The sequence below is a fragment of the Hyperolius riggenbachi genome, chromosome 3 (assembly GCF_040937935.1).
Source record: "Hyperolius riggenbachi isolate aHypRig1 chromosome 3, aHypRig1.pri, whole genome shotgun sequence".
Taxonomy (NCBI): Eukaryota; Metazoa; Chordata; class Amphibia; order Anura; family Hyperoliidae; genus Hyperolius; species Hyperolius riggenbachi.
In genome coordinates this window covers 421,116,802-421,143,773 of record NC_090648.1, presented here as the reverse complement: position 1 = coordinate 421,143,773, position 26,972 = coordinate 421,116,802, and the positions used below count along the sequence as shown (strand labels likewise).

Below are 26,972 nucleotides of genomic sequence, written 5' to 3'. Positions count from 1 at the left end.
GATGCCAACAGAATGCATCGTGACGGCGGAATGTATAATTATGCAATCGCAGTATGAAATTTCAGTTCAATATGTAGTATGAAAGCCATTCAGAGCTAAAGCACTTTTAGCACGTCAAATAACATTTAAAAAGCTTTACTACCATCATGCTTTAAACACCCATAAATTTGGATATATAGAGTCTGATTGCACATAATAATATCATCTCAAAGTAGGAAAGCTGGTCTGTAAAAATGTGTACCTTATGGTCAGTTCTCCGATACAATAAACGCTTTTAAGATATTGTATAAAAAAGGAGCATATAAGAAAGGATACAGAAATGAATTTTTTTTTCCCACAAACTTTTCTTAACCACTTGCCGACCGCGCACTCATACCGCGCGTCGGCAAAATGGCAGCTGCAGGACCAGCGACGCAGTTCTGCGTCGCCGGCTGCAGGCTAATTAATCAGGAAGCAGCCGCTCGCGCGAGCGGCTGCTTCTTGTCAATTCACGGCGGGGGGCTCCGTGATCAGCCTGCCGGCCGCCGACCGTGGCTCGCAGGCTAAATGTAAACACAAGCGGAAATAATCCGCTTTGTTTACATTCGTACCAGATCAGCGATCCCCGGCCAATCAGCGGCCGGGGATCGCTGTCACATGACAGGCAGGAGCTCCGGGGAAGGGAGGGAGGAGAGGGAGGGGGGGAATTTCACCGCGGAGGGGGGCTTTGAGGTGCCCCCCCCCCCCCCCCCCCCCGCAACACCCAGGCAGGCAGGAGCGATGAGCGATCAGACCCCCCCAGCACATCATCCCCCTAGTGGGGGAAAAAGGGGGGCGATCTGGTCGCTCTGCCTGCACCCTGATCTGTGCTGGGGGCTGCACAGCCCACCCAGCACAGATCAGCTAAAACAGCGCTGGTCCTTAAGGGGGGGTAAAGGGTGGGTCCTCAAGTGGTTAAAGTCCCCATAACACAGACATTCTGTGAACCAATCTAAATGCACTCACAAATGTGCAGGGCTACCAGCCTCTAGCTCTTTGAAGGGGTATGGAGGATGACATATTTATTTCCTTTTAAATAATACTAGTTGCCTGGCAATCCTGCTGAACCTCTGCTTCTAATACTTTTAGTTATAGACCGTGAACAAGCATGTAGATCAGATGTTTCTGATCTGAGCAGCCTCCATATAACTCTTGCTTTATACACATGATACACTGAATAAATGTTATATAAAATACTCTTCCCCAACTGCTTTAGGTGGCCGTGTACCAATGATCAGCTATGTTTGGCTCTCTCCTAAACCACTTTGCATCCAGACCTTGTTTCCCCGTTATGGATCAGAGCAGTTTTGACATTTTAGCTATGTCCCTATTTAACCAGCAATAACTTTATCCATACTTATTACACCTAAATGAAATATATAGGTTTTTTTTTTCAAAACGTATGGCATTTCTTTCCCTCAATTTTGATTAATGCTACAGTGTGTATTTTTCACTATGGACTGAGAAAATATAAGCATTTTTAATGGTAAAAATCAATCTTATTGGCTCAGGGAACATGTATTCCCTTTCACCAATTAGTGCTGCAGCAGATAATGCCAGGCGCGGAGCTAGGGGGGGTCGGGGTAGGACAAGTGCCCCGGGGCGCCTGGTCCCCAAGGGCGCCCAGCTGAGTTTTGGGGGGTTTTTTTGCGGGGGGGGGGGGGTGAGGGGAGCAGCGCAGAGAAGAGAGAGAGCTGTGCGGACGGTGGGGAAGGGGGGCCATCTCCCCCCTCCTTCCCTCACCTTAGGTGCTCTCCCTCCCTTGCTGTCCCCTCCAATGTCCGGGTGGCTGGCAGCGGCGGGCGGAACTCACCTCCGTCTCGCTCCAGCGCCGGCCGGAAGTTCGGGTGCGCAGCCGCTGCTCTGGTCTGGACCAGAGTAATGGCAGATCCGCCCGCCGCTGCCAGCCACCCGGACATTGGAGGGGAGAGCGAGGGAGGGAGAGCAGCTCTTCCTCTTCTCTGCGCTGCTCCCCTCCTGCTGGGGAGGGGGACACCTGACCTGGCTACCTACTCTGGGCACATATACCCCTGCCTACATATATTGGGCACATATACCCCTAACTACATATACTGGGCATATACCCCTGGCTACCTACTCTGGGCACATATACCCCTGGCTACCTACTCTGGGCACATATACCCCTGCCTACATATACTGGGCACATATACCCCTGCCTACATATATTGGGCACATATACCCCTAACTACATATACTGGGCATATACCCCTGGCTACCTACTCTGGGCACATATACCCCTGGCTACCTACTCTGGGCACATATACCCCTGCCTACATATACTGGGCACATATACCCCTGCCTACATATATTGGGCACATATACCCCTAACTACATATACTGGGCATATACCCCTGGCTACCTACTCTGGGCACATATACCCCTGGCTACCAACTCTGGGCACATATACCACTGGCTACCTACTCTGGGCACATATACTCCTGCCTACATATATTGGGCACATATACCCCTAACTACATATACTGGGCATATACCCCTGGCTACCTGCTCTGGGCACATATACCCCTGGCTACCTACTCTGGGCACATATACCCCTGGCTACCTACTCTGGGCACATATACCCCTGCCTACATGTATTGGGCACATATACCCCTAACTACATATACTGGGCATATACCCCTGGCTACCTACTCTGGGCACATATACCCCTGGCTACCTACTCTGGGCACATATACCCCTGCCTACATATATTGGGCACATATACCCCTAACTACATATACTGGGCATATACCCCTGGCTACCTACTCTGGGCACATATACCCCTGGCTACATATATTGGGCACATATACCCCTAACTACATATACTGGGCATATACCCCTGGCTACCTACTCTGGGCACATATACCCCTGGCTACCTACTCTGGGCACATATACCCCTGGCTACCTACTCTGGGCACATATACTCCTGCCTACATATATTGGGCACATATACCCCTAACTACATATACTGGGCATTTACCCCTGGCTACCTGCTCTGGGCACATATACCCCTGGCTACCTACTCTGGGCACATATACCCCTGGCTACCTACTCTGGGCACATATACCCCTGCCTACATATATTCGGCACATATACCCCTAACTACATATACTGGGCATATACCCCTGGCTACCTACTCTGGGCACATATACCCCTGGCTACCTACTCTGGGCACATATACCCCTGCCTACATATATTGGGCACATATACCTCTAACTACATATACTGGACATATACCCCTGGCTACCTACTCTGGGCACATATACCCCTGGCTACCTACTCTGGGCACATATACCCCTGCCTACATATATTGGGCACATATACCCCTAACTACATATACTGGGCATATACCCCTGGCTACCTACTCTGGGCACATATACACCTGGCTACCTACTCTGGGCACATATACCCCTGCCCACATATATTGGGCACATATACCCCTAACTACAGATACTGGGCATATACTCCTGACTACCTACTCTGGGCACATATACCCCTGGCTACCTACTCTGGGCACATATACCCCTGCCTACATATACTGGGCACATATACCCCTAACTACATATACTGGGTACATATACCCCTGGCTACATATACTGGGCATATATACCCCTGGCTACATATACTGGGCACATATACCCCTGGCTACATATACTGGGCATATATACCCCTGGCTACATATACTGGGCATATATACCCCTGGCTACATATACTGGGCATATATACCCCTGGCTTCATATACTGGGCACATATACCCCTGACTATATATACTGGGCACATATTATACCCCTGGCTACATATACTGGGCACATATAACCCTGACTACATATACTGGGCACATATACCCCTGGCTACATATACTGGGCACATATACCCCTGGCTATATATACTGGGCACGTATACCCCTGACTATATATACTGGGCACATATACCCCTGGCTACATATACTGGGCACATATACCTCTGGCTACATATACTGGGGACACATACCCCTGCCTACATATACTGGGCACATATACCACTGGCTACCTGTTCTGTGGACATCTCTACCCCTGGCTACCTGTTCTGGGGACATCTATACTGCTGGCCACCTATTCTGGGGACACCTATAGACCTGGGGCTACCTATTTTTGGGGAAGCACTGCTGTCAGATTGAGTGTATTTTGGGGAACGCTGCCAGGTGAGAGGTGTCTACCATATTAAGGGGGCATTCTGCCTATTTATGTGAAATGCTGTCTATTTATGTGCCTCATGACTGCTGAATTTGTCTTGTTGGGGGCCTCATGGTTACTGAATTTGTCTTGTTGGGGGCCTCATGATTTGTTGGGGGCCTCAAGATCGCTGAATTTGTCTTGTTAGGGGCCTCATGATTTGTTGGAGGCCTCATGATTGCTGAATTTGTCTTGTTGGGGGCCTCATGATTGCTGAATTTGTCTTGTTGGGGGCCTCAGGATTGCTAAATTTGTCTTGTTGGGGGCCTCATGATTGCTGAGTTGGTCATGTTGGGGGCCTCATGTTTGCTCATGATTGCGGAATTTGTCTTGATGGGGGGGGGCTCATGATTGCTGAATTTGTCTTGGAACATGCTGGAAGGTACATACTGAGGGAGGGTGGGTGAGCGTGAGCCTGCTAACCTCCATGTACATTTGAAGAGGCGCGACCAAATGTGGAGCACCCATAACCACGCCCACATTTGGTCACGACCCTTCACCTTAGGGGGCGCATTAATAGTCTTTGTCCCTGGGCGCTGAAAACCCTAGCTACGCCTCTGGATAATGCCCAACTGTGCACAGCGCCACTTCAGCTACAAGACTTATATCTACGTCCTTGTGGCTTAGATCAAGTCTTAGTAGAGTAAATCTTAGTAGATTGTCAACCCCAATTATCACAAATGATCATTGTTGGCAACAGAAATCTAGTGTAAGTATAGCTTTTCTTTGCAAATTGCATATGAAACCTGAAATGTAAGGGTATGGAATCTGCCATCAGTATTCTCCTATAAGCATTCCAGCGCCTTGGTTATGCTGATTTTTTTTTCTTCTGCAGTGTCCGACTCACACCTGCAACAAGCATGCAGCCAGTGGTGTGATAACATCCCATCAGTGTGCAGTGGGTGGAGTGAGACCACCCCATAAACATGCAGCCAGTGGAGTGAGACCACCCCCATGTGCATGCAGCCGGTGGAGTATTTTAATCAGTGCCAGGATTTGAATCTGTGTAGCAAACATGATATTCAGCATTACATGGTAGTAACCATTCCTTAAAGGAAGTCTTTTGAACTTCCCTAAATTATGAGTTTGCATACTAACCTTGAAACTGAATGAACACAATGGCTGGGAAAGATACCAACTTTCCCTGTGACCAGAGAGATCCCCCGCAGCCACCCTTCCTGGAATTTCCCTAGGATACGAATACCTTCTCCTCTTTGTAGGTCTATCTGGTCTGGCCCATGAGCTGTGTACGGATGGAGAGCTATACACCTGTCAGAAGTATACAAAGAGAAGTACAAGAAGGATAATTAATCTCTGTGCAAATGGTAGAATGTATTATGATTTCTTGTATTTATATATTCTGCCAACACAACACAATGTATTACAGAGTACATAGAACAGATCACTCTCTGTTTTTAAGACACTCCCAATCTAATGACCCTGCCATGCTTTACAGCCAATTTGGGGAGAAGCCTAACAAACTAATTTACTAGGCGTGCATGTAGGCACCAGGTTAAGCCAAAAAAGTCTCACCCTGCTGTGGCAAACTTTCATGTGACGTTAAATGCTATTCCCTCTCTGAAGCCATCCTTCAGTAAGGGCCCGTTCAGATCACAAATGCGGATGGCCATGCGTGCGGACCGCAACGCGTACGAACGCATGGCCATCCGCGTTTGTGTGCGTTGCGTGGCTGATCCCATCACTGAAAAGTGAATGGGACAGCCACGCGTTTTAGCAAAATCTGCGTGCAGCATGTGTTCCCGGACCGCACAGGTCCGGAACGCATGCAGTGTGAACATCAGACATTGCACTCTATGCAATGTCTGATGTCGTGCGTGTCGGCCACCTGCACGCGTTTCCAAAACGCGGCTGGAAACGCGTGCAGTGTGAACGGGCCCTAAGGTAAGACGTAATTCAGCTTCCAACTATTGCTGATGGCCAAATTATTGTGTTTTTATTGTAATTTGGGCACTGGCTTTTGGCAGCCAGCACCCAAATTACTCACTGAGCACCACTATAGCTGTAATTCACATTATGGACTAAGGCGGCGCCCAAATCTCAGCGGCCACATGGCTCCCTTATTGCCTATCTTCGTCTACCAGTATGTCATTGTTGAATTCAACACAAACCCAAAATACAATGTCTATGCATTACTGTCATTATTCTTGAATTAAGTGCCCACATAATCCGTGGCACTGATTGTCATATTATACCCTAAAGCTGCTACTCTAAAGCGCTAACTACTTTGATATATTTCACTAAAGTATAAATCAAATTTAGAAGTTTATTTATACTTTAGAACAAACTAAGTACTAATCACATCAATGTTACAGATGATGTAAAGCAAACACAAGGGCATTGGTGGGTTCAGGCCTTCAAGAGCTTTTTTTCTCCTGCAGATTGTGATTTGGGGTGAGGGGGGTGCAGTAAGTTTTCCCAGTATGGGGCCCAGGAATATCTGATGGTGCCCCTGTTCATGCTGAAATGTATTGAAAATCCGTGTACAGTGTGTGGAGGGACTAGATCAGATAGATCGTGTGCTCATCAGATAATCTGAGAGGAATCTGGCCACAATGATAAGTGTATGGCCAGCTTTAGTTAGCTGCTACTTTCATTCTGATATGTGTTCACACTGAGGTCAGTGTATTGACATCAGTGCAATTAACCTCTAAGTACATCAAGATACTATCTTTCATCTACAAATTATCCCTGCAAACGCCATATTGCACATCCATGTGACCACATTCCTTCCACCACCTTACTATCAGGGAGGGTCTGATATGTTGGCGTCCCCTCGCATGAAGCTGTGTGCTACACTGCATCATAATTTACAGAAGGGGCTGCAGTGGAGTAGTCATGATTGTGCAGATTAACAGGTAAATTAATTATTTGTGGGAGATTTTCAAATTTTTGGTGGGCAAATTATGCATATTTTTTTTTTTTAACAATGTGTTTACCTTTTATAGGTAATCGGCTAGAATGAAAACATGAACATTAGTGTTTTTATATTTAAGGATGCTTAGCATAGCTTAAAAGTCAACTGTTAAGTTAATGAAGGCTGCTTTATTCATATCCTTTCAAAAATACCAGTTGCCTGGCAACTCATCTGATCTATTTCGCTGCAGTAGTGTCTAAATTGCACCAAAAACAAGCATGCAGCTAATCTGGTCAGATCTGACAATAATGTCAAGTGCCTGATCTGCATGCTTGATCAGGGTCTATGGCTGAAAGTATTAGAGACAGAGGATCAGCAGGTTAGCCAGGCAACTGGTATTGCTTAAAAGGAAATAAATATGGTTGCCTCCATAGCCCTCTTGCTACAGTTGTCCTTTAACCTCCTTTGCAGTATAATTCCTTCCTGATTTTAGGGTCTAAAAGCGGTATAATTTTTTCACTAGCTTTAAGACCCTAAAATCAAGAAAAAAATCATACCCTCAGATAGCTTGCAGCAGCCCCTGCACTTACTCACCTTCCTGGGATTCAGCGATGCAATTCTCCCTCTGTCCTCCGGGTGGCGCTGTGACCCTATATTGAGATTGCTGGCTGTCGTCATGGTGACAGATGGCAAATTCAACAGAGGGATCCAGAGCCTCCGAGGACAGGAAAGAGAATGGCAGCCGGCATTTGAAGCCCAGGGGAGGTGAGTTGAAATGTCTGCTGCGCGCTATGCATGCATTGACCTCGTGGTGGCTACCATGAGTCAGGCTCGGGGTTCAGGGCCGGATTACCGACGAGGCAACAGAAGCAGTCGCTTGGGGCCCCCATTCAGAGTCAAAGGGGCCCGATCCAGCCTTCGCCATCCTGTCAAAGGATGCCTGCTGCCCGCTACTGACTGTCTTCAGAGCCGGGCTCCCCGGGCTCTCCTCCTGGGTCCCTCTCCTGCTACTGTGCACTCTGCCGCTGTCCGCTCCTCCCTCCCTTCCCACAGAGAACCACAGCTGCAGTGGGCAGGAATGATAGCAGCAGATGACAAACACCCACTCACCTACCCGTGATAGAAGCGATAGAGGGCCCATCATCCGAAACCTATCTGTCTCCTCTATGGTGCCGCTGCTTGCTCTGAACTTCCTGATTCTCAGATCAGACAGGAAGTAGGAAGTAGTAATAGTAGTAATAACAGAGCAGCGGCACTCTAGTGGAGACAGATGGGCTCCGGATGACAGGACCTCTATTGCTTGGATGGCAATAGGTGAATGCGAGTCATCTGGTGCTGTCATTTCCCCCCACTGTGGCTGCCCTTCTCTGCAAGACTACCGTATTCACGGGGGTGGAGGCTATATGGTGGATGTGGCTGTCTAGTTTGGGAGGAAATTGGTTGTTTGGTGGCGGTGTGTGTGTGTGGGGGGGGGGTTATGGATTTCTGTCTTGGGGGCGGCTTCCGGGTTGGCGGTGTCCAGAGCTTTCTGTTATTGCCAGGCTGGAGAGGCAGGGGCAAAGTGCTGCTGCTGTGATATCTGGCACCCTCTTTACAGGGGTGCCCCGAGTGACAACGTCCCGGCCATTCATCTCTCCCTCTGCATGTTGTCGCTGCTATTCCATACATTGTGCACCCGCAGAGGAAAGCGGGCTGTTGCCCATAGCAACCAGTAGAGCGACTGCCCCGGTGTGTCCAGCATGCTACTGTGCACACAGTAGCTGCATCTTCCCATTCTAATATGGGGGGGGGACCCAAATTACTTTGCTTAGGGCCCCATTTAGCCTTAATACGGCTCTGTCGGGGTTACCGCTCTGAGCTGTGGATTTCAAGCCCCTAGCTTGACTCAGGGTTACCGCTAAGGAGGTTAAAGGATAATTGTACTTAAATACAAATACAGTTCTCTATTTACCGCCTTCCTACACCCCAAAAGTGTACCTATGTCACCTGGAACTCCTCCTATGTCTTAATACAGATTTAACTGGCTTACTGCCCTCTGAGCCCATGAAAGCAGCTGGGCAAGGGACAGTTAGCCATATCCTGCCAGAGTACCCAAATATCTTCTGCCAGTCTATCTATCCTGCCAGTATAGACCCTCCAATCCCTCCAATCCACACTTAATAACAATCGAGATGCCATCTCCTAGCTACTCGAAGAAGCCCAGAATTAGACAAAGAGATTGATTTCTGGATGGAAGGGGTGGGGCAATGTCATGGTATGGTTGTGATGTTGAAAGACTAATTAAAGGAATACACTGCGTTCCAAATAATTATGCAAATTGTATTTAAAGGGACACTTAAGTCAAACAAAAAAACGAGTTTTAATCACCTGGGGCTTCCAATAGCCCCCTGCAGCTGTCCGGTGCCCTCGCCGTCTCCCTCCGATCCTCCTGGCCCCGCCGGCAGCCACTTCCTGTTTTGGTGACAGGAGCTGACAGGCTGAGGACGTGAGTGATTCTTCGCGTTCCTGGCCACAATAGCGCCATCTATGCTGCTATAGCATATATCATATACCATATAGCAGCATAGAGGGTGCTAATGTGTCTGGGAACGCGAAGAATCACTCGCGTCCCCAGCCTGTCAGCTCCTGTCACCGAAACAGGAAGTGGCTGCCGGCGGGGCCAGGAGGATCGGAGGGAGACGGCGAGGGCACCAGACAGCTGCAGGGGGCTATTGGAAGGCCTAGGTGAGTAAAACTCATTTTTTTTGTTTGACTTAAGTGTCCCTTTAAGTGTCATAAAGATTAAATATTTTTTTTTTCAATTAAACGCATGGATGGTATAGTGTCTAAGTGTCTTTTGATCACTGAAATTAATATTGGGCACCTCTGATAACTAGGTTGCCAGGCGAGCCCGATTAAAGGAAAAACTACTAAAGAAGGGTGTTTCACATTATTAAGCAGACCACCATTTTCAAGCAATATTAAAAAGAAATATTTCTCTGCTGCTAAAAAGTGTGAAATTGTTGAATGCCATGGACAAGGTGTGAAAACCTTTATAGTTCATGAAAATTTAAGCATAAACATCGTACTGTTTAAAGATTTGTGGCTGACTCAGAGCACACACGGGTTTGTGCAGATAAAAGCAAAAGGAGAAAGACTTCTGACAAACAAATACATCCGATTAAGAGCTTATTCAGACTACAAAAGCTTTTCTAAATGCTTTGTGGTTTTAAAAGCTCTTGCTAATGTTATCCTATGTGAGTGTACACACTGGAGCGATGTGATTTTGTAAACATTACCCATAGCATTGCATTAGCAAGAGCTTTTAAAATCAACAAAGTTTAAAAAGCTCTTGCAGTGTGAACCATCCCTAAGAGAGCAGCTGCTAAAATGCCATTACAAACCAGCAAACACATATTTGAAGCTGCTAGTACCACTGGAGTACCGCAAACATCCAAGTGCAAGATTCTCCAGAGGATTTCGGTGCATAAACGTTTTTAAAAAAAATCATATTTTATTGAATTTATGAAAGGTACAAATAACAGTGCTTTTTTCTATAAACAGGGTACAATGATACAACTAATCGGCTAATTTTAAGCCAATGCACATGAACATGAATAGAGGCATCTGCACAGAGTATTGTTAAAAACAGAGGCACTTTACCTAATAACATGTCTCCATAAATTGGAGAAGTTAATTGGGTAAAGGGAAAACATACAAGGAGAAGGGGAAGAGGAGGAGGGAAGAGACGTAAGAAGACAGAGGGGGGAACCAGGGGGGAGGAACCCCTGAAACATGGGCTTTACAGAAGGGGAGAGGGGGGAGGAGGGAGGGGGGAAAGGTACCACACTATGAGGTCCATACATATTAAATAACTAAATGGACATTGCCCAACAAAGAGGTGGATGAAGAGGGATGCAGCCTCTTGGAAAAGGGTTACAGGTCCTGCGAGAGTTATGACATGTATGTAGTGAAGGTATCTGAGTCACAAAAATCAATCCAAATTGACCAACGTGCTACAAAAATGTCATGTTTATCTTGGGCAGTTAGTAGTAATTAATCCATTCTTTTGAGATGATTGACCTGCACAATTAATTCCGCTTTAGAGGGAAGGACCTGTTGCTTCCATTTTCTGGTGAGTAAAAGGTGTGCACTAATAAGAATGAATCTGAAAATGGATTTTTTAGCATTGGCAATGGATCCAGGTATAGCAGAGAGCAAGGCTATCTCTGGAGTGCAAGGCATGGGGGTCAAATACAGTAAATCGTGCAGGTCAAAAACATGCGACCAGAACGGGCGAATATGTTTGCAATTCCACCAAATATGATAGTAATCACCAATTTCAGAACCACATCTCCAGCAAAGGTTTGAAGAGGAGGGCTGAAATGTGGCCAGTCTAGCTGGGTCTTTATACCATCTGCAGATAATCTTAAAATGTCTTTCTTGAGCATCTATGGATGGTGACAATTTATGGGTAAATATTTTATCCCATTCCTCAGTATCTAGCTCTCTGCCTAGGTCCCTATGCCACGTGTCTTATATTTTCTGTAAGCACTCTGAGCCAGAGGACGCATTTAGAATAGCATATACTTGGGCTAGCATATGAGAAGGTCTATCTTGCAGGCAACACAATTGTTCAAAAGGGGAAAGATCTCTGTGTACATTGAGTTTTGGGAGAAGGGAGGCGTGAAACTTTCTTATCTGGGAATCTGTAAGCCAATCTGGATTGGCTAGTTGGGGGCTAGCTTTCCACAGCTCTGGGGAAATTAATGTGGTTTTATTAATGAAGTGTCTAATCTGTGGCCATTTGGATCTATCATGCCCCAAAAATGTACTCCTGTACCGAAGTCCACATTGTCTAATAAGGGGTTGAGAGGGCTGGGTATCGTGGAAAGGTGATATCTGGAACAATGTAGATCCCATTTTGATATAATTGCAGCTGACCAACAGGGCAGAGAGTTATGTGGGGGGCGCTTGGGTTTCGGAGTCCACAGTAGTGCCCTCTGATCTAGATGTTGGGATTCTTTCTATAGAGAGACCCATTGTTTTTGCTGTCTACCATGAAACCAGTCTAGAGTCAAGATTAACCGAGCAGCATCGTGATACTTGCCAATATCAGGTAGACCTAGTCCACCTTCATCTTTAGGTCTACAGTATGGAGTAGTTTAAGTCTGACCCTGGGTCTTTTGCCATTCCAAATAAAGTCGCTGATCCTATGTCCTATCAAGTTTAGGAAAGAGTGAGGCAGCGAAATGGGAATAGCTTGAAGTACATATAATAATCGAGGGAGAATATCCATTTTTATAACGTTCACTCTGCCTAGCCAAGACAAGCGTAGTTTGTCCCATGATTGTAGGTCTTTGTGAATTTTGTCTAAAAGCGGTGGAAAGTTTAGAGTATAAAGTTTCAAAAGGTCTGCAGGAATCCTAATTCCCAAATATTTGATGGCATCATCATGCCATCTAAAGGGAAGGGAATTCTTGAGATTCGGGACTGAGAAGGGTGGGAGGGAGACATTTAGGACTTCCGTCTTGAAGAGGTTAATTTTGAAATTACTAAGATTGCCAAATGCTTCAGCTTCCTTAAGAACATTGGGGAAGGAAATATGTGGTTATGTTATATAAAGTAAGAGATCATCCGCATACAGCGATAATTTAGCCTCTCGCCCATCAACCTGGACCCCTTTTATATCAGGATTAGCTCTGAGCGCATTGGCAAAATGTTCCATACACAAAATGTATAGGAGAGGCGAAAGGGGGCATCCCTGCCTGGTTCCATTGCCTATTTGGAAGGCATCCAACAGGATCCCATTGACACGTACTCGAGCTGAGGGGGAGCTGTAAAGGCTCCGAATTTTTTGTAAGAGGATGGGACCGATGTTAATCTGTGACAGATCCCCTCATAAAGTCCCAATGGAACCTGTCGAACGCCTTCTCTGTGTCAACAGAGAGGACACACATAGGGACCTTGTGGGATTGAGCTCTATGGATCAGGGATATTGTTTTCAGGGTATTATCCCTAGCCTCTCTAAGAGGTGTGAATCCTACCTGATCGGTATTAATGATATGGGGCAAGGAGTCTTTAAATCTACCCACAATAATTTTGGAGTAGAGTTTAATGTCCAGGTTGATGAGCGAGATAGGGCGATAGCTGCTAAATGAGTTAGGATCTTTGCCTGGTTTTGGAATAACCACTATGTGCGCCTGGAGTGTTTGTTTAGGGAAAGGAGTATCATGTCACACAGAATTAAAGGCAGAGGTAAGTAAAGGGGCGAGTTCTTTGGAAAATGTCTTGTAAAATTCCCCAGTGAAACCGTCCGGGCCTGGGCTTTTGTTGGCTTTCATAATGCTAATCCCCAAAAGGATCTCTGCTTCAGAGAAGTCCTCCTCAAGCTCTTTGATGTTGTCGGGAGAAAGCATGGGTAACTTGGTGTCTGTTATGTATGATTTGATCTTATCTGCTAAAGCAGAGTGCTCCAGATGTTTGAATTTGCCTGGAAGATTATATAGTGTTTGGTAATATTTGCGGAATGACTCTGCGATATCAGAAGGTTTGTGATTGAGGGTACCTGCTGGGGAAGAGATGGAAGGGACAAAGGTAGTGCCATTTTTAGAGTGCAAGTAGTGAGCCAGGGCGGTACCACATTTGTTCGCCTGAGCGTAAAGCTTACCTTGGAATCGTTCACGTTGTCTGAGAGATTGCTCATCCAACAAGGAAAGAATCTGATAACGGGTCTTAGAGAGTTCTGTAATAGTTAACAGGACTTTACTGTCCTCTGCCTTATGCCTAGCTTCCAACATGGCTAACTTATTAAGTAATTGAGATAACTTCACATTCTTAATTATTTTTGAGTCTTGCTCCATAAGATATAAACTGGCCCCTAATAGTGCATTTCAAAGCTTACTATTTTACTATCTCAGCCATTTCGTCATTCGCGTGATTTGCTATGAAATCTGAGATAGTCCTCCGTATATCCTGCAGGCACTCGGGATATTTGAGTAGATTATTATTGAGCCTCCAGATGAATTCACCCTTGGTGTTCTGCAGGATATCCAAGGAACAGAAAACTGGTGCGTGGTCTGACCATAACTTCATACCTATATCAGACACAACAGCCTTGTTAGTAGGCCATGTGAGATAAGAATATAGTCGATACGACTAAAGGAACCATGAGGGGCAGAGAAAAAGGAAAAATCCTTTTTTTTTGGATTGAGAACTCTCCAACAGTCTTTGATGTGCATCTCGTGCAGCTTAGCCTTTACCCGGAGGTGGACCCCCCAGGGTATGTTGGAATGACCGGTGGAGGAATCTAGATCGGGATTAAGACACATGTTCAAATCAGCACCCAGGATAATCGGGCCTTTAGCAAAGGTTTCTAGCTTGGGAAGAATGCGAAGAAGCCATTGTCCCTGGTTTTGGTTGGGACTAAGGGTGGCTAGTGTGAAGTATCTACTTCCCAACTTAAGCCGTAGGAAGAGGTATCTACCTAAGGGATCGGAAAGCGATTCCACATCCGAGAAAGGCAAGCTTTTGTGAAGTGCAATCAAGACTCCTTTTGATTTAGAGTGGGGGAAGGTGCTATGAAACCAGGAGGTGTAATATTTATTCCTAATGTGCGGGATATTATCTGAGCGTAAGTAGGTCTCTTGTAAAAACAGAATTTTGACCTCATTTTTATGCATATTGTATAGGACCTGTGATCTTTTGGCCGGGCTATTAAATCCTTTAGTATTAAGTGTGGCACATTTACATTGCCTTCCAACAGACCTAGTACTCAACACCATCGGAAGAGGGGTGTAGAACGCTTAAACCAATTGATGGGGCTAAAGCCCCTGAGAATTTTAGCAGTAACCGAGCATATATGAGTGGCTGGGCAATTCCATGTGAGGAAAAGATAAGGTACCTGTAGGGAAGGGGGGGAGGGGGGGTAGAACAATTTAAATCAAATATCAAAATAAGGATTAACAGAAAAATAACATTTCTATAAGAAACCGGTAGCATCATCAACATTGAAGTGTAACTGGCAAGAGTCAGGTAAAGATCTAGTGGGGTGGGGAGGCCCAGGTCGCACTGAGGCCCCTCCAACTCACACGACTCATGCAATATAACCCAAAGCATGTCCAAAAAGTAGCGGACGAGGAGATTGCAAAACAGTAGGGAATAACTTGTCAAAAGCTGGGTTACTCGTCGGGATGCAAACAGCAGCCTTGACAGTGCAGTATGAAGGCTTATTAGAGCTTAAGTTAAGAGGAAGTCTTTGCTGTGTCACCGACTTAAGAAAGGCAAATTATGGATCATCGTAGCTTAGTTGCGGAGAAGGTGTATATGTGACCTATTGCTATTTAAGTGGGGAGAAAGTCCTTGCTGCGTCACTGGCTGTGAGGGCAAATGGTGTATTGTCTTTATTTGAATAAGTGAAAGTCAAAGAAAAACACGGGAGGGGAGAGGGACAAACATTATATAGTTATTGGGTAGCCTAGTGAACTGCAGCAGCTTCATAGGAAACAATAAAGTTCAGGGTGACATCTTGGGATAGTGTGGAGCAGAGAAACAAAAATGGGAGTTATCTCACCCAGTGTCCATGCTTGCGTTCGGAGCAAGGCCCTTCTTCCTTCTCCCTCTACGGGACACTGTGCGCCATGCTGGGCACTGAGGTAAGCCTGCATCAGCTTTGTCTTTGTCAGGCGGCAGATCCAGAGGCCACTCAGAGAGATCAGGGATAGGAATATCCAGGATTTCACAGAAGCGGGGCAGGTCACGTGGAGATGCCAGGAACGCAGATTTTCCCTCATGGCTAACCTATAGTTGGAACGGGTAACCCCAACGGTAAGGAATGCAATTGTCACAGAGAACATCCAGTAATGGTTTCACCGCCTTCCGTAGTTGAAGTGTGAGCCTGGAGAGGTCAGCGAGGATGGCTATCTTAACTCCATCAATTTCAAATTGCTCTGTCTTCCAGGCCGCCGCCATTATAGCTTCCTTGATGGTAAAGTAGTGGATTCGGCAGATGACATCACGCGGTCTCTCAGGGTTATTTGTGACGGGACCTAATAAATGGTGAGCGCGGCCAATCTCGATCGGCGAGTCCGGTGGCTTGTCCAGCAGTTTATTGAAAATTCGGAGGAGCATAGGGAGAAGATGGGCTGTCTGTATTGACTCGGGTAGGCCTCTGACCCTCAGGTTGTTCTGCCGATGGCGGGTTTCCTGGTCATCGATCTTCATAAATATATTGTGGATCTGGGTGGTGTGCGTGTATCAATGGCAGTTTGATGAACAATGAAAGTGTTATCAATATTATCAATGTCTTTCTCGAACTTTTCCACCCTATTGCCTATGTGGCGGATCTCCTGCTTCACCCCTTCTAACTCCCTCTTGTATGTTTCCTCAATGCGGCTCACATACCTCTCGAGGTCATCTTTAGTAGGGAGAGTACGAATGTATTCATGTAGGTCGACCTAATTGAAAGAGTCCGTGCCCTCTGATCTGGCCGGAGATGAGTGGGTGCTGGAATCTCTTGGCGGAGTAGGAGCAGGCGAAGCTGGGGACGCTACTGCACCCGGAGCTGGGGATACGGCCTTGTCTTGGATCTCGAGCGCTGCCGCCATCTTAGGTATGTCTGAGGTACTAGCCGCCCGAGTTAAAGGCTTCAGAAAGCACTTGACATGGTCCTTGGAAGCCGCAGAACTTTTGGCAGGGGTCTTGTCTTCTTTCTCCTTCTTCTTGTTACCCATTTGGCTGCAATTGGGTCGCTAAATATAGCAAATGGATGAGTTTGAGAGATGTTGGAGCGGGAGCTCAGAGAGGAGACGTCTTCAGCGCGCCATGAGCAAGCCACACCCCCGGTGCATAAACATTTTATTCAACCACCTCTAACCTAAGCTCACAAGCAGAAACGGCTGCAGTGCGGCGCAGAACTACAAGACTAATTTTCAAACAGTCTTGTGTACTGATAAGTGCCATGGAACTCTTCATGGTCCACGTGGATGGAGTGGTGGATGGTTGGTTAACAGCCACCACATCCCAACAAGGCTGCAATATCAGCAAGGAGGTGATGGAATAACATTTTGGGCTGGAATCATGGGAAGAGAGCTGTACGGCCCCTTAGGGTCCCTGAAGGTGTGAAAATGACCTCTGAAAAGTATGTGGAGTTTCTGAATGACCAGTTTCTTCCATGGTACAAAAAAAACTGTGCTTTCCATGATAAAATCATCTTCTTGCATTACAATGCACCATTTCATGCTGCAAAGAATACCTTTGCATCATTGGCTGCTTTTGGCATAAAAGGAGATAAACTCATGGTGTGGCCCCCATTCTCCACTGATCTCATTCCTACTGAGAACCTTTGGAGCATCCTCAAGCAAAAGATTTATGAGGGCGGGAGGCAGTTTACATCCAAACAGTATCTCTGGGAGGGTATTCTGACATCTTTCAAAAAAATTCAAGCAGAAACTATCCAAAAATCTCACAAGTTTAATGGATGAAAGAATTATGAAGCTGCTATCAAATGAGTCCTATGTTAATATGTAACTTGACCTGCTAAGGTGTTTTTTAAATAAAAAAATACAGTATACCTTTATCATTAAGTTTGTTGAGTAAAATTTGAATTATACTCTAATGGTTGATGACTCAAAATGTATGCTGACTGCCACTTGCATCAACTATTTAGGAAAATCAGAGAAAAATATAATTTGCATAACCATTTGGAACCTGGTGTTAAGTTCTTGACCTGTGGATCAGGGCTTCATTAGCTGTAGCTTTACCTACCTTTTTACTCTGGCTTGTTCAAATAGTCGATGTGTGAGCACCAGTATGTCCCACTTACACCTTCACTTCCAGGTAGTGGAAATGTAGATAAGCCCCCTCCTGATATCATTTCTGGGCTTATGCCTGACAGAAAGTGAGCAAAGCTCTCCAATGAGAACAAACATATTTCTTATTGCAGAGGGAAGAGTTAGAACTCCCATTAAGGTTTTCTTAACACCTTTGATCTCATGCACTTAGAACCACCAGAGTTAATATCACCCAAAATTCAACACCTTATCACATATTTTTTTTCTGGATCTGAGCTTCACATTTAAAAATTCAATACATGCTCATTTAAAATCCTTCCTCTTGAACGTATTAATGACCATACAAGTTGCCATCCTCAACCAACACCCAACCCGGCCTAGTGGTTAAGCCAATACTTGTGGTTATCTGGGAGTTCTGGCATAAACAGAGCCTTCGGTCATGTTTGCCCCTACCCTTCGGAATTATTTGCCACACTCAATCATGCCAGCCCCAACACTCCAACCCAATCAGGACAGCTCCAAACCACAACTACTGTATGTATTGATCTGAGACAAGCTTCAACATGAGAAAAGTACTTTACAAATGTTTTAATTTTTAAACTGGTTAAAAAATAAACTTACATGTTAGCCAAAATATTGTTAGGACCATTTGGAACATCTGCTAGTAATGGGGCTGTCCCTTGTGTTCCCAAAGTAGCATAATAAAGCGAACCATTGGCCTATGAAAACAGACAGAGAAAACAATGTTATTTATCAACAATCAAATAATTCAATAACAAATGTTAAGTTCTGAAGCAAATTACTCAGTAAATGTGAATCTAATGCCACTTACTTCACTGTCTAAAGGATTTTAACTGTATAATGCTATGTATATAGAGAATGTTATTTCCGTTTAAAAATACCAACTGCTTACTATACCAAATAGTCTAACTTTTATTCCAATGGAAAACTAGTCCCAGTCTCTACAGTAGCTGAAACGTTGTCTCACAGATCTCACCAAATTTTCCATATAAGCCAGATATATCATTTTATAGCACCACTTGGTCTTTTATCTCCTAATGCCTTTCCCACCTACTTTGAAAATTGGTGTAAGTCCACTCTATTGGAAGGTGGTGTGATCTACTATTTGTATGGTCTACTTGCTACCAGGCCAGGCCATAGTCCAGTATGACTCCGGTTCTGACAAATTGGGAGGGCGACCTGGGTTTCCACTTCTCCCCTCTAAAATGGACTCACTGTTTTGAAACTTATGAAGGGGAGTTTGTATTACTCAATACTGAGCATATCTTACTCTGGTGCAAGTTCTATCCACAGGCCTCCCCCTTATGCTACCATGGTTGCGGTGCTAGGGGTACCATCTCACACATGGTGGATCTACCCGTTGGTCTCTGCATATTGGATGCAAATCAGTGCACTAGTGGCCTCAGTTCTCCAGGTCCCCTTTACTAAAGACCCCTCTATATTATTTGGTAACAAAAAGAGTAATGTGAGACATCCAGCACATTGGCTACTTCAGCATATAGCAAATTCTGCCAAAGCATACCTTGCCTTCCACCGGAAAGACCCTATCCTATACTTGGAGCATATTATTGCTGGGGTCCACAGAGTTATATTTGAACGCATGATTGTAATTGTGGAGGCCCAAATGCTACAGTTCAATAAGACCTGGACCTTTGGGTTGATTATGCTGATATGAGGCATACAGTATATGCTATTTTTGATATTTAAATCTTTGTCCACATTTCTTTTGTTCTCACATCAGTCACAGTGAGTAGTGCTAGCTGGTCCCCCTAAAGTGGTTGGTCTTTTTAGCTTTATTAATGGTTGGTTATTCAGCAGTCGAAGTCATGATCAAGATATGTTCTCTTCTTGTTGTTTGTTTCTTTTCTTGTTCTACTTATTTCATAATTACCGTAAGTTATTCTCTTTTACATAAATCAGATTGTTCTATTTATCTTGCTATATGAGCCTTACGTGATTATCTATGCCCTATATGCGGTTACTGTGCCTTATTAAATGGATATTTTTTGCCATTTTCTCAACCTTCAATAAAAACTATTGAAACGAAAAATACCAACTGCTTGACTGTCGATCTGATATTTTCATTGAAATATTTTTGGAGCCACACCTGCAATAATGATACAGATGTTGGAACCAGACAGAGGTAAGAAACTCATTTGCATACAGGTTCACAGTAAGGGCTTGTTTCCTTTTGAGCGGCGCGCATCTGCGAGGTGCACGGCCGCTCTTCCGGGTGTGTGGGATCGCAGGCGAATTCCATCAGCCGTGCATGGATTCGCTGCCTCCCGAGCGAATTCTGTGGAAGGTTCCGGCCGAATCGCTATTGCAAGCGATTCGGCCGGCGGCACCATAGTTCCCTATGACAGAGTTTCCCCGTGTGATTTGCCTGCTGGGAAACTCTGCGGAATCGGAGTGGTTTCCGAAACGTGGAAACGGGCCCTTAGTGATCAATGATTTAGAGAATACTAGAGTCAGATTTTATCTTGCAGACCAGCAAGTTACTTTTTCAAATAAATAGATTGGCACTCTTATCATTCCTCTTAATTCAGGCTACTACTTACAAAGTATGTTTTTAGCCCTGTTTTATGGTTCATTCTTGCAACCTTACAGCAAACCTGAACCAAAGATAAATGTATGAGATATTGAATTATGTGTGCCAGCAATAGTATATAAAGCCTCCTTGCAGTCTTATATTGCCATTTTCATTTTAAGGTGTTACATTTGATCTCTGAAGTCTGCACAACAGCTTTTTCAGTGTGACTTACAATCTAGTTCATTCAGCTGCCAACAAAAAGAAATAATGAACATGTAAATATTTAAAGGGACTCCGAGCAGTGCTTTCTCCTCTTTCCAATGATATATAAACTGCCGCCCTACGCCCTTTAGTTTTCGCTATTTTCGCGATTGAAATTGCCGCGGCCGCGATTTCAATCGCGAAAATAGAGAAAACTAAAAGGTGTAGGGCGACGATTTAGGTGTCGCCAGAAAGAGGAGAAAGAGAGCTTTAAAATGATGTCCATCTTTCCATAGTTACATTGTATTACACAGGGCGACTTTTTCCTAAAGTCAGCAGCTTCATTCTGCTGAATGGAGCTGCTGACACTGGGGAAAGTGTCGTCCTGTGTAATACAATGTAGCTATGGAAAGATGGATATCATTGTAATCACGGCCGCTGCAATTTCAATCGCGAAAATAGCGAAAACTAAAAGGCGTAGGGTGTCGGTTTACATATCATTGGAAAGAGGAGAAAGAGAGCTTTAAAATGATATGCATCTTTCCATAGTTTCTGCACTGCACGGAGTCCCTTTAAGCTCTCTTGTAATCAGCAGTATTTGCAAACCCAGATAAACCTAATTTGCATTAGTTTACTCTTCATGAGAGCTTCAGCTGCACTGGTCTTTACTCTTTAAATGCAAAAATGAAACAAAGTTGATGCAAGCAGGTTCTAAGTAGGCGTACTATACTTTATGTACTACCGTGTTTTCCCGAAAATAATTAATTTTTGCTACAAAAAATGTGCTAGGGCTTATTTTCAGGGGATGTCTTATTTTGGGAGAAACACACTAAGGAAGAACACATGGCTATTGGGAAAACTTAAACAGCAGTATTTGTGCACAATATGTGAGTTTTATACAACATCTGAATTTCACTTCACATTTGCTGATAAAAGACAAATGATAGAGTACAATGGCAAAGTAACTGTACTGTTTGCTGAGGTTCAGAATTCTACTCCCAGACTCACACTCTTATCTAACTCAGATCTATTGTAAGGAGAGGACAGGCACATACTTGAAATTCCTGCCACTGCTGTATTGTCTGAGGTACAAGCTGAGCAGAAGAGAGAGAGAGGACAGCTAGCATATGCAGCTAAAGAACGAGTCACATCTTTCTCCATACTAACGCTGCTGAGCCCATGGTAGCAAAGTGGTGCTGGCAGAAGCTCCCTCTCCATACAGTTTCCTTCTTCCTTCCACACAGCAGCTCTTTCTCACACCCTCCCACTGTCCCAGAGCAAATAAAAGAGATAACAGTTGCCTGCACATCTCATACACCGGGGTGACAGCAACACTGGTGGATGGGAAGGGACCGCGAAAGCCCAGTCTGACATTGTCCATCCACACACTGCTTCCCTGGCTGCCTCTTCCTATTGCACAGCTGTGTCCCCTCCTCTCTGCCACTAGGGTTTATTTTCAGGGTAGGGCTTACATTTCCAGCCTGCTTGAAATCTGAGCTAGGTTTTACTTTCGGGGGAGGTTTTACTTTCAGGGACACACGGTACATGTAAGTTCAGGCATGTTTTAAAGTTGGGACAATCTTAGAACTTGAGCAATAGAATATGTTGATGATAAGAGGTCATCTTCAATGAACAGATCATGCCAAATACTCCAGTGTTCCCCAACCCTGTCATCAAGGCCCCCCAACAGTGCATGTTTTGTGGAAATCCACAGAGGTAGTTAATCAGCTCTGCTGAGACATTACTCACCTCACCTGTGAATGTTTGTGGTGTTCTGCAAAACATGTAATTTTGATGGTCCTTGAGGACAGGGTTGGGGAACTCCGAAATACTCGTTAGAGTTCTGCATCTGTACATGTAGGTTGCTGTGGCAATATGCACACGATGACCTTTCCTGTAGAACTTGACTTTGTCTCCATTTCTTCTACCTCCTGAGTCTCAGATTGGCCTTTAGGCCTTGTTTCCATCGGTGTGCTTCTGTCTGCTTTTTATCAGCACATCAGTGTTACAGATTGATACATGTTGCTGAAAAGCAGACCGAAGCAGACAGAAGCACACAGATGGAAACAAGGGCTTAATGTGATAGATAGCTGCAGTAGCCAATAGGGGAACTCAAAAGCTTTCAACAAAACTATAGGACATGTTAATAAAAGTATTAAAAGTACTAGCTGTATCATTTATAGTTACTAATCTTTGAATACAGTTTACCCATTGTTAATAACATCTTAAAAAAAACCCTGAATGAATCATGCAACCAAATATACGGAATAGTTGCTCTTTGATGACAACCCCCCCCCCCCAAAAAAACAAAAAACTATTGACTGCTTGTCTGCTAGCTATTTGCAACAATCATTCAATAAAGTTAGGGAAAAAAAGTTGTAAAAGTTGAAGAAAAAAATTTAAAGTAACGTGGTCCCAATAACATAATGTTTTTTTTTTTTTTAAATTCCCATTTAATTTTTAACCCTAGCCAATTAACCTATTATTAACCCCTGCAATACCTACCTACCTGTTTATAAACTTTTAATGACTGCTGCCTGTAGCAATCGCTAGGGAAAAAGTTTTGGGCCCCAATCCTGTACAGATGTAACGCTCTGCTGTTGCCTAGCGATGCATCTTTACAGCTCTATGGCCCCTAAAATGTCGCCCTAGCGAATGCATTTGATCACCACAGCTGCAAAGGTTGGGGATAACGGTCCGCCACATGCCCAGCTAGAAGTAAAATATGGTATATGAGGTATGGTTTTAATCGGGAAGTGCCAAATAATTTTTCCCCATAAAGTGACTATAAAAGTACATAGCTTTGGGAGAAACATATTGTTTAAAGAAAGCCTAGATTGTACTGAAGAAAACAAGATATATCACTAAGATGGCATCAGTAATTAAAAAGTTACAGCTGTATCAAAACAACACAGCTAAAGTGTCAAGAACCTGTAAAAAAAACAAAACCCCCTCTGGGGATACTTACCTCGGGAGGGGAAAGCCTCAGGATACCAATGAAGATTCCCCGACCTCTGAAGCTTGGAGGAATCCAGCGCTGGCTCCCCTGACACGTGGTTATATATTTACCTCTCAGCAATCCTGCTCAGGCGCACTAGCGTCTCTTCATTTGGAATATGCGGAAATAGCACAAAGGACTCACGTTTGCACAGTAGAGCGGATGCAATCGGGTTAGGCTGTTTCCGTCTAACCCAAAGAGCCGCTAGTGCGCCTGCACAGGATCGTTAGGTAAATATTTACCTCGCCGTGCTTCGGGGGTCCCGGCGCTTAAACGGAGGGATGGAGGAGGATGGGGAATCCTTGTTAGGATCCAGAGCCTTCCCCCTCCCAAGCTAAGTATCCCCCAGAGGGTTATTTTTAACATTACAAATTATCTTTAAGGGGTAAAAACCGTGGAACGCGAACTAGTTAATGAAGTAGTCAGCAATTGCTGCAATCGGTAAAAAAAAGAGGGGGAACAGTTACAGTATGTCATTCTGGCTCTTTTTCACGTTGGAATTTGCAGCAGAGGTCTACTTCAAGAATTGTTTCAGGCAACAAGTAGTTGTAAGTAGTTTTTAAATTGAACTCTTTCTAGCCAAAGTTGGCACAGCGCCTGCATTATAAGTAGCTTGTTTGAACTCAAAATATTAGGGCGGATCCGAGATCAATCATCACCTATAGCTGCAAACTGCATGAATGTTTAATCTCAAACAATCCTGTCCTACTTAGGAGCATTGTTTAAAGGTAAAATAACTTGCACGGCTGCCTTCTGAGTCAATGTCTGTTGCTGATTCTCTTAGAGATGCTCAGAGACAACAATGTCAAATGTAAAAATACTAAGGGAGTCGTACATAAAATAAGCTGAAGGTAGATCTAATGGTTTACCTAGTCAGGATATCCTTTACATGTTTCCAAGGTAGTTGTAATGATCCGCTCAGCTAGCTGCACAGGCAGACAGCTGTTTGACCATTCCTCTAGTCTGTGGGCTGCAGGTCTCTGGAAGAGAGACTTGCAAAAAGAGAAGAGGACAAACCAGTAATTGCTGCTCAAAAACTGCACTTTTATTTTTTTGGTAATTAAAACACACACATGAATTACATGAAAATGTCAGGTGATTCCTGACAGTAAATAGTACTGTAAATACAATATACGTGCTGCAATCTAAAAGGACAGTAAGGAAAAAGTCCCTTTTGAAAAGCCTATTTGTCTATATGGGGATCCATCCCTACCAAGCTGAGTTGAAGGTGCATAGGAGTGGGGCACAGCTAATAGGTCCAGCAAGTGTGCAGCTGCCAGCCCACCCCTAATGTAAGTGAAGCTGGTATGTTGTCTTTGGTGACGTCCCAACTGTGACCCCGAGAGGGGACCCAGGTATAAATATCCTGGGGGCAAATACCACTCACAGAGGGCAGAAAGGACGTGACCAATATGATCAATGATCAGTCAATCAGCAACCTGCAGTAGAAGGGGAGGACACCCAAACAATAAGACCAATACTATACAATGTGTCAAAGATATTGAGGACACCCTATCCTGACCTGTGAGGAAACCAACATTTGGTATTTTTATAAAGGTTATAACCACTCACAGAGGATAAAAGGGTGTGACCAATATGATCAAAAATAGGCTATTCATAGAATGCAAGAGAGCCGGTAAACACAGCAATATATGCAGATGCCGCCAAAAATCATTTGTGCCAATACCACACTAAGATTCACAACAGCTTTTCAATTCAAAACCGCTGAAATTGGATTGTAAATGGGAGGGCGCCACATGTACTGCAGACCTAAAAAAATTCAAAAATTAGAATCGAATTGCAGCATAATAGGTGATGTAGCTGGGAGCAAACAGGAGGGCCCTCCTGTGCTAGGTCAGCAATTAGTTGATGTACAGTTCTCAGTCCAAGCGTACTCCTTCAATAGTAAATCATCTCCACATAAATGTATATCACCACACCGTTACATATAGGTCGACAGAGGGTTTTAAATTGCCGGATAGTCTTTATAATATGCCAAGTTCCACCTGGGCCAGCCAAACCACTGCTATATCCACGAAGGTCGCCCAGTTTAGATATAGATATTCTTGCGGGCAGTGGATAGGGCGCTATAGAGCAAATCTTCTGATGTTATCAATAAAGAAAAGTCACATAGTCAGTTGCGCATAGCAATTAGCACCTCAATTTGTTTGTGGAATTGCTGACATTTAACAGTCATCTTGCTATTATTATGGCGCTGCAAACAAAGCTCCAGGCGTTTGTGATAGTAGCAGGCAAGATAGCCTAATGCGGAAATACTAGGCATCCAGTAGTTATAAGATCAATATCCGTAGTATGCCATTAATGCAAGCTATAAGTGGCAGCAATACGTTGAAATCACTTATCTGGTCCAGTGGTGTGCTGTAATCAATAGGCTGCATACAGGTTCAGTGAAAAGCGGCTGCTGGTGGCTTGGCTAGGCAATGGCAGGCAGGCTCTCCCACGTGTGGTAATGGCGGCGGCTCACATGAGTTAGACCCGGCTGTAAAGTGTAATAGAGCGTAGCATGACGTCTACGCGTTTCGCCCCGCCCACCGGAGCTTCATCAGGACGTGCTACGTCATCACGTCTGCTGTGTAAAGGTTCCCTCTATTTATATTACTCGGTCTGAACTTGGCGAAATTCCAAGCAAACCCCATCTAGTGGTGGGAACCTAACACAGCTGGTATTGCATTTATGGAGACATCTTGTGGTCAAAAAGGGGTAGAACAACCCCCTAGTAAAGGGACAAACCAAAGTATGGTATTATATGCACCCAATTGGCAAAAAATGGGCTGAAAAAGGAAAAAGGAAATAATTAGATCCTAAAAAATAATAATTTAGGGATTCTATTTTAGAAATACCTTAAGATTAAGATCCACATTAAGCCCCAAAGGAACCAAAGTCTTTAACTGATATATCCAAAAACTCTCCTTTTTAATTAGTTGAGCTTTCATATTTCTGTACCTGATGCCCGGGTCTAGACGGTAAATGGCCTTAAATTTTAAACCCGATGGATCAGAACTATGGAACTCTGCAAAATGAGAGGCTATTGGAGTTTTATCTCTTTTTTCTTCCTCTGCTGAGTCAACAATCGCTCGCACATGTTCCTGAATTCTGGTTCTTAATTCCCTTTCCGTCTTGCCCACATAATGCTTATTGCAGGGGCAGGTCATTTGGTATACCACAAAAGTACTACGACAATCAAGGGGGCACCTAATATTATATGTCCTGTCACCTGCAGAGTTTACAAAAATGTCAGTACTGTCTACATATTGACAAACTGAACATTTTTTACACGGCGTCATCCCATTAGATTTTTTGAAAAAGG

At 44.5% G+C, this 26,972-nt stretch overlaps 1 protein-coding gene across 15 annotated transcripts in view; it reads right to left on the bottom strand.

The window, feature by feature from the left end:
* The window catches only part of SH3RF2 (SH3 domain containing ring finger 2), a 477,535-nt gene that overhangs the window by 27,456 nt on the left and 423,107 nt on the right, over positions 1 to 26,972 (bottom strand). For all 15 annotated transcript variants that reach the window (XM_068277518.1, XM_068277521.1, XM_068277522.1 and 12 more), the window contains 2 exons: positions 18,513 to 18,610; positions 5,346 to 5,516 (listed from right to left, as the gene is read on the bottom strand). In XM_068277518.1, coding sequence (XP_068133619.1) covers positions 5,346 to 5,516; positions 18,513 to 18,610 — 269 coding nt within the window. The remainder of the gene's footprint in view (positions 1 to 5,345; positions 5,517 to 18,512; positions 18,611 to 26,972) is intronic.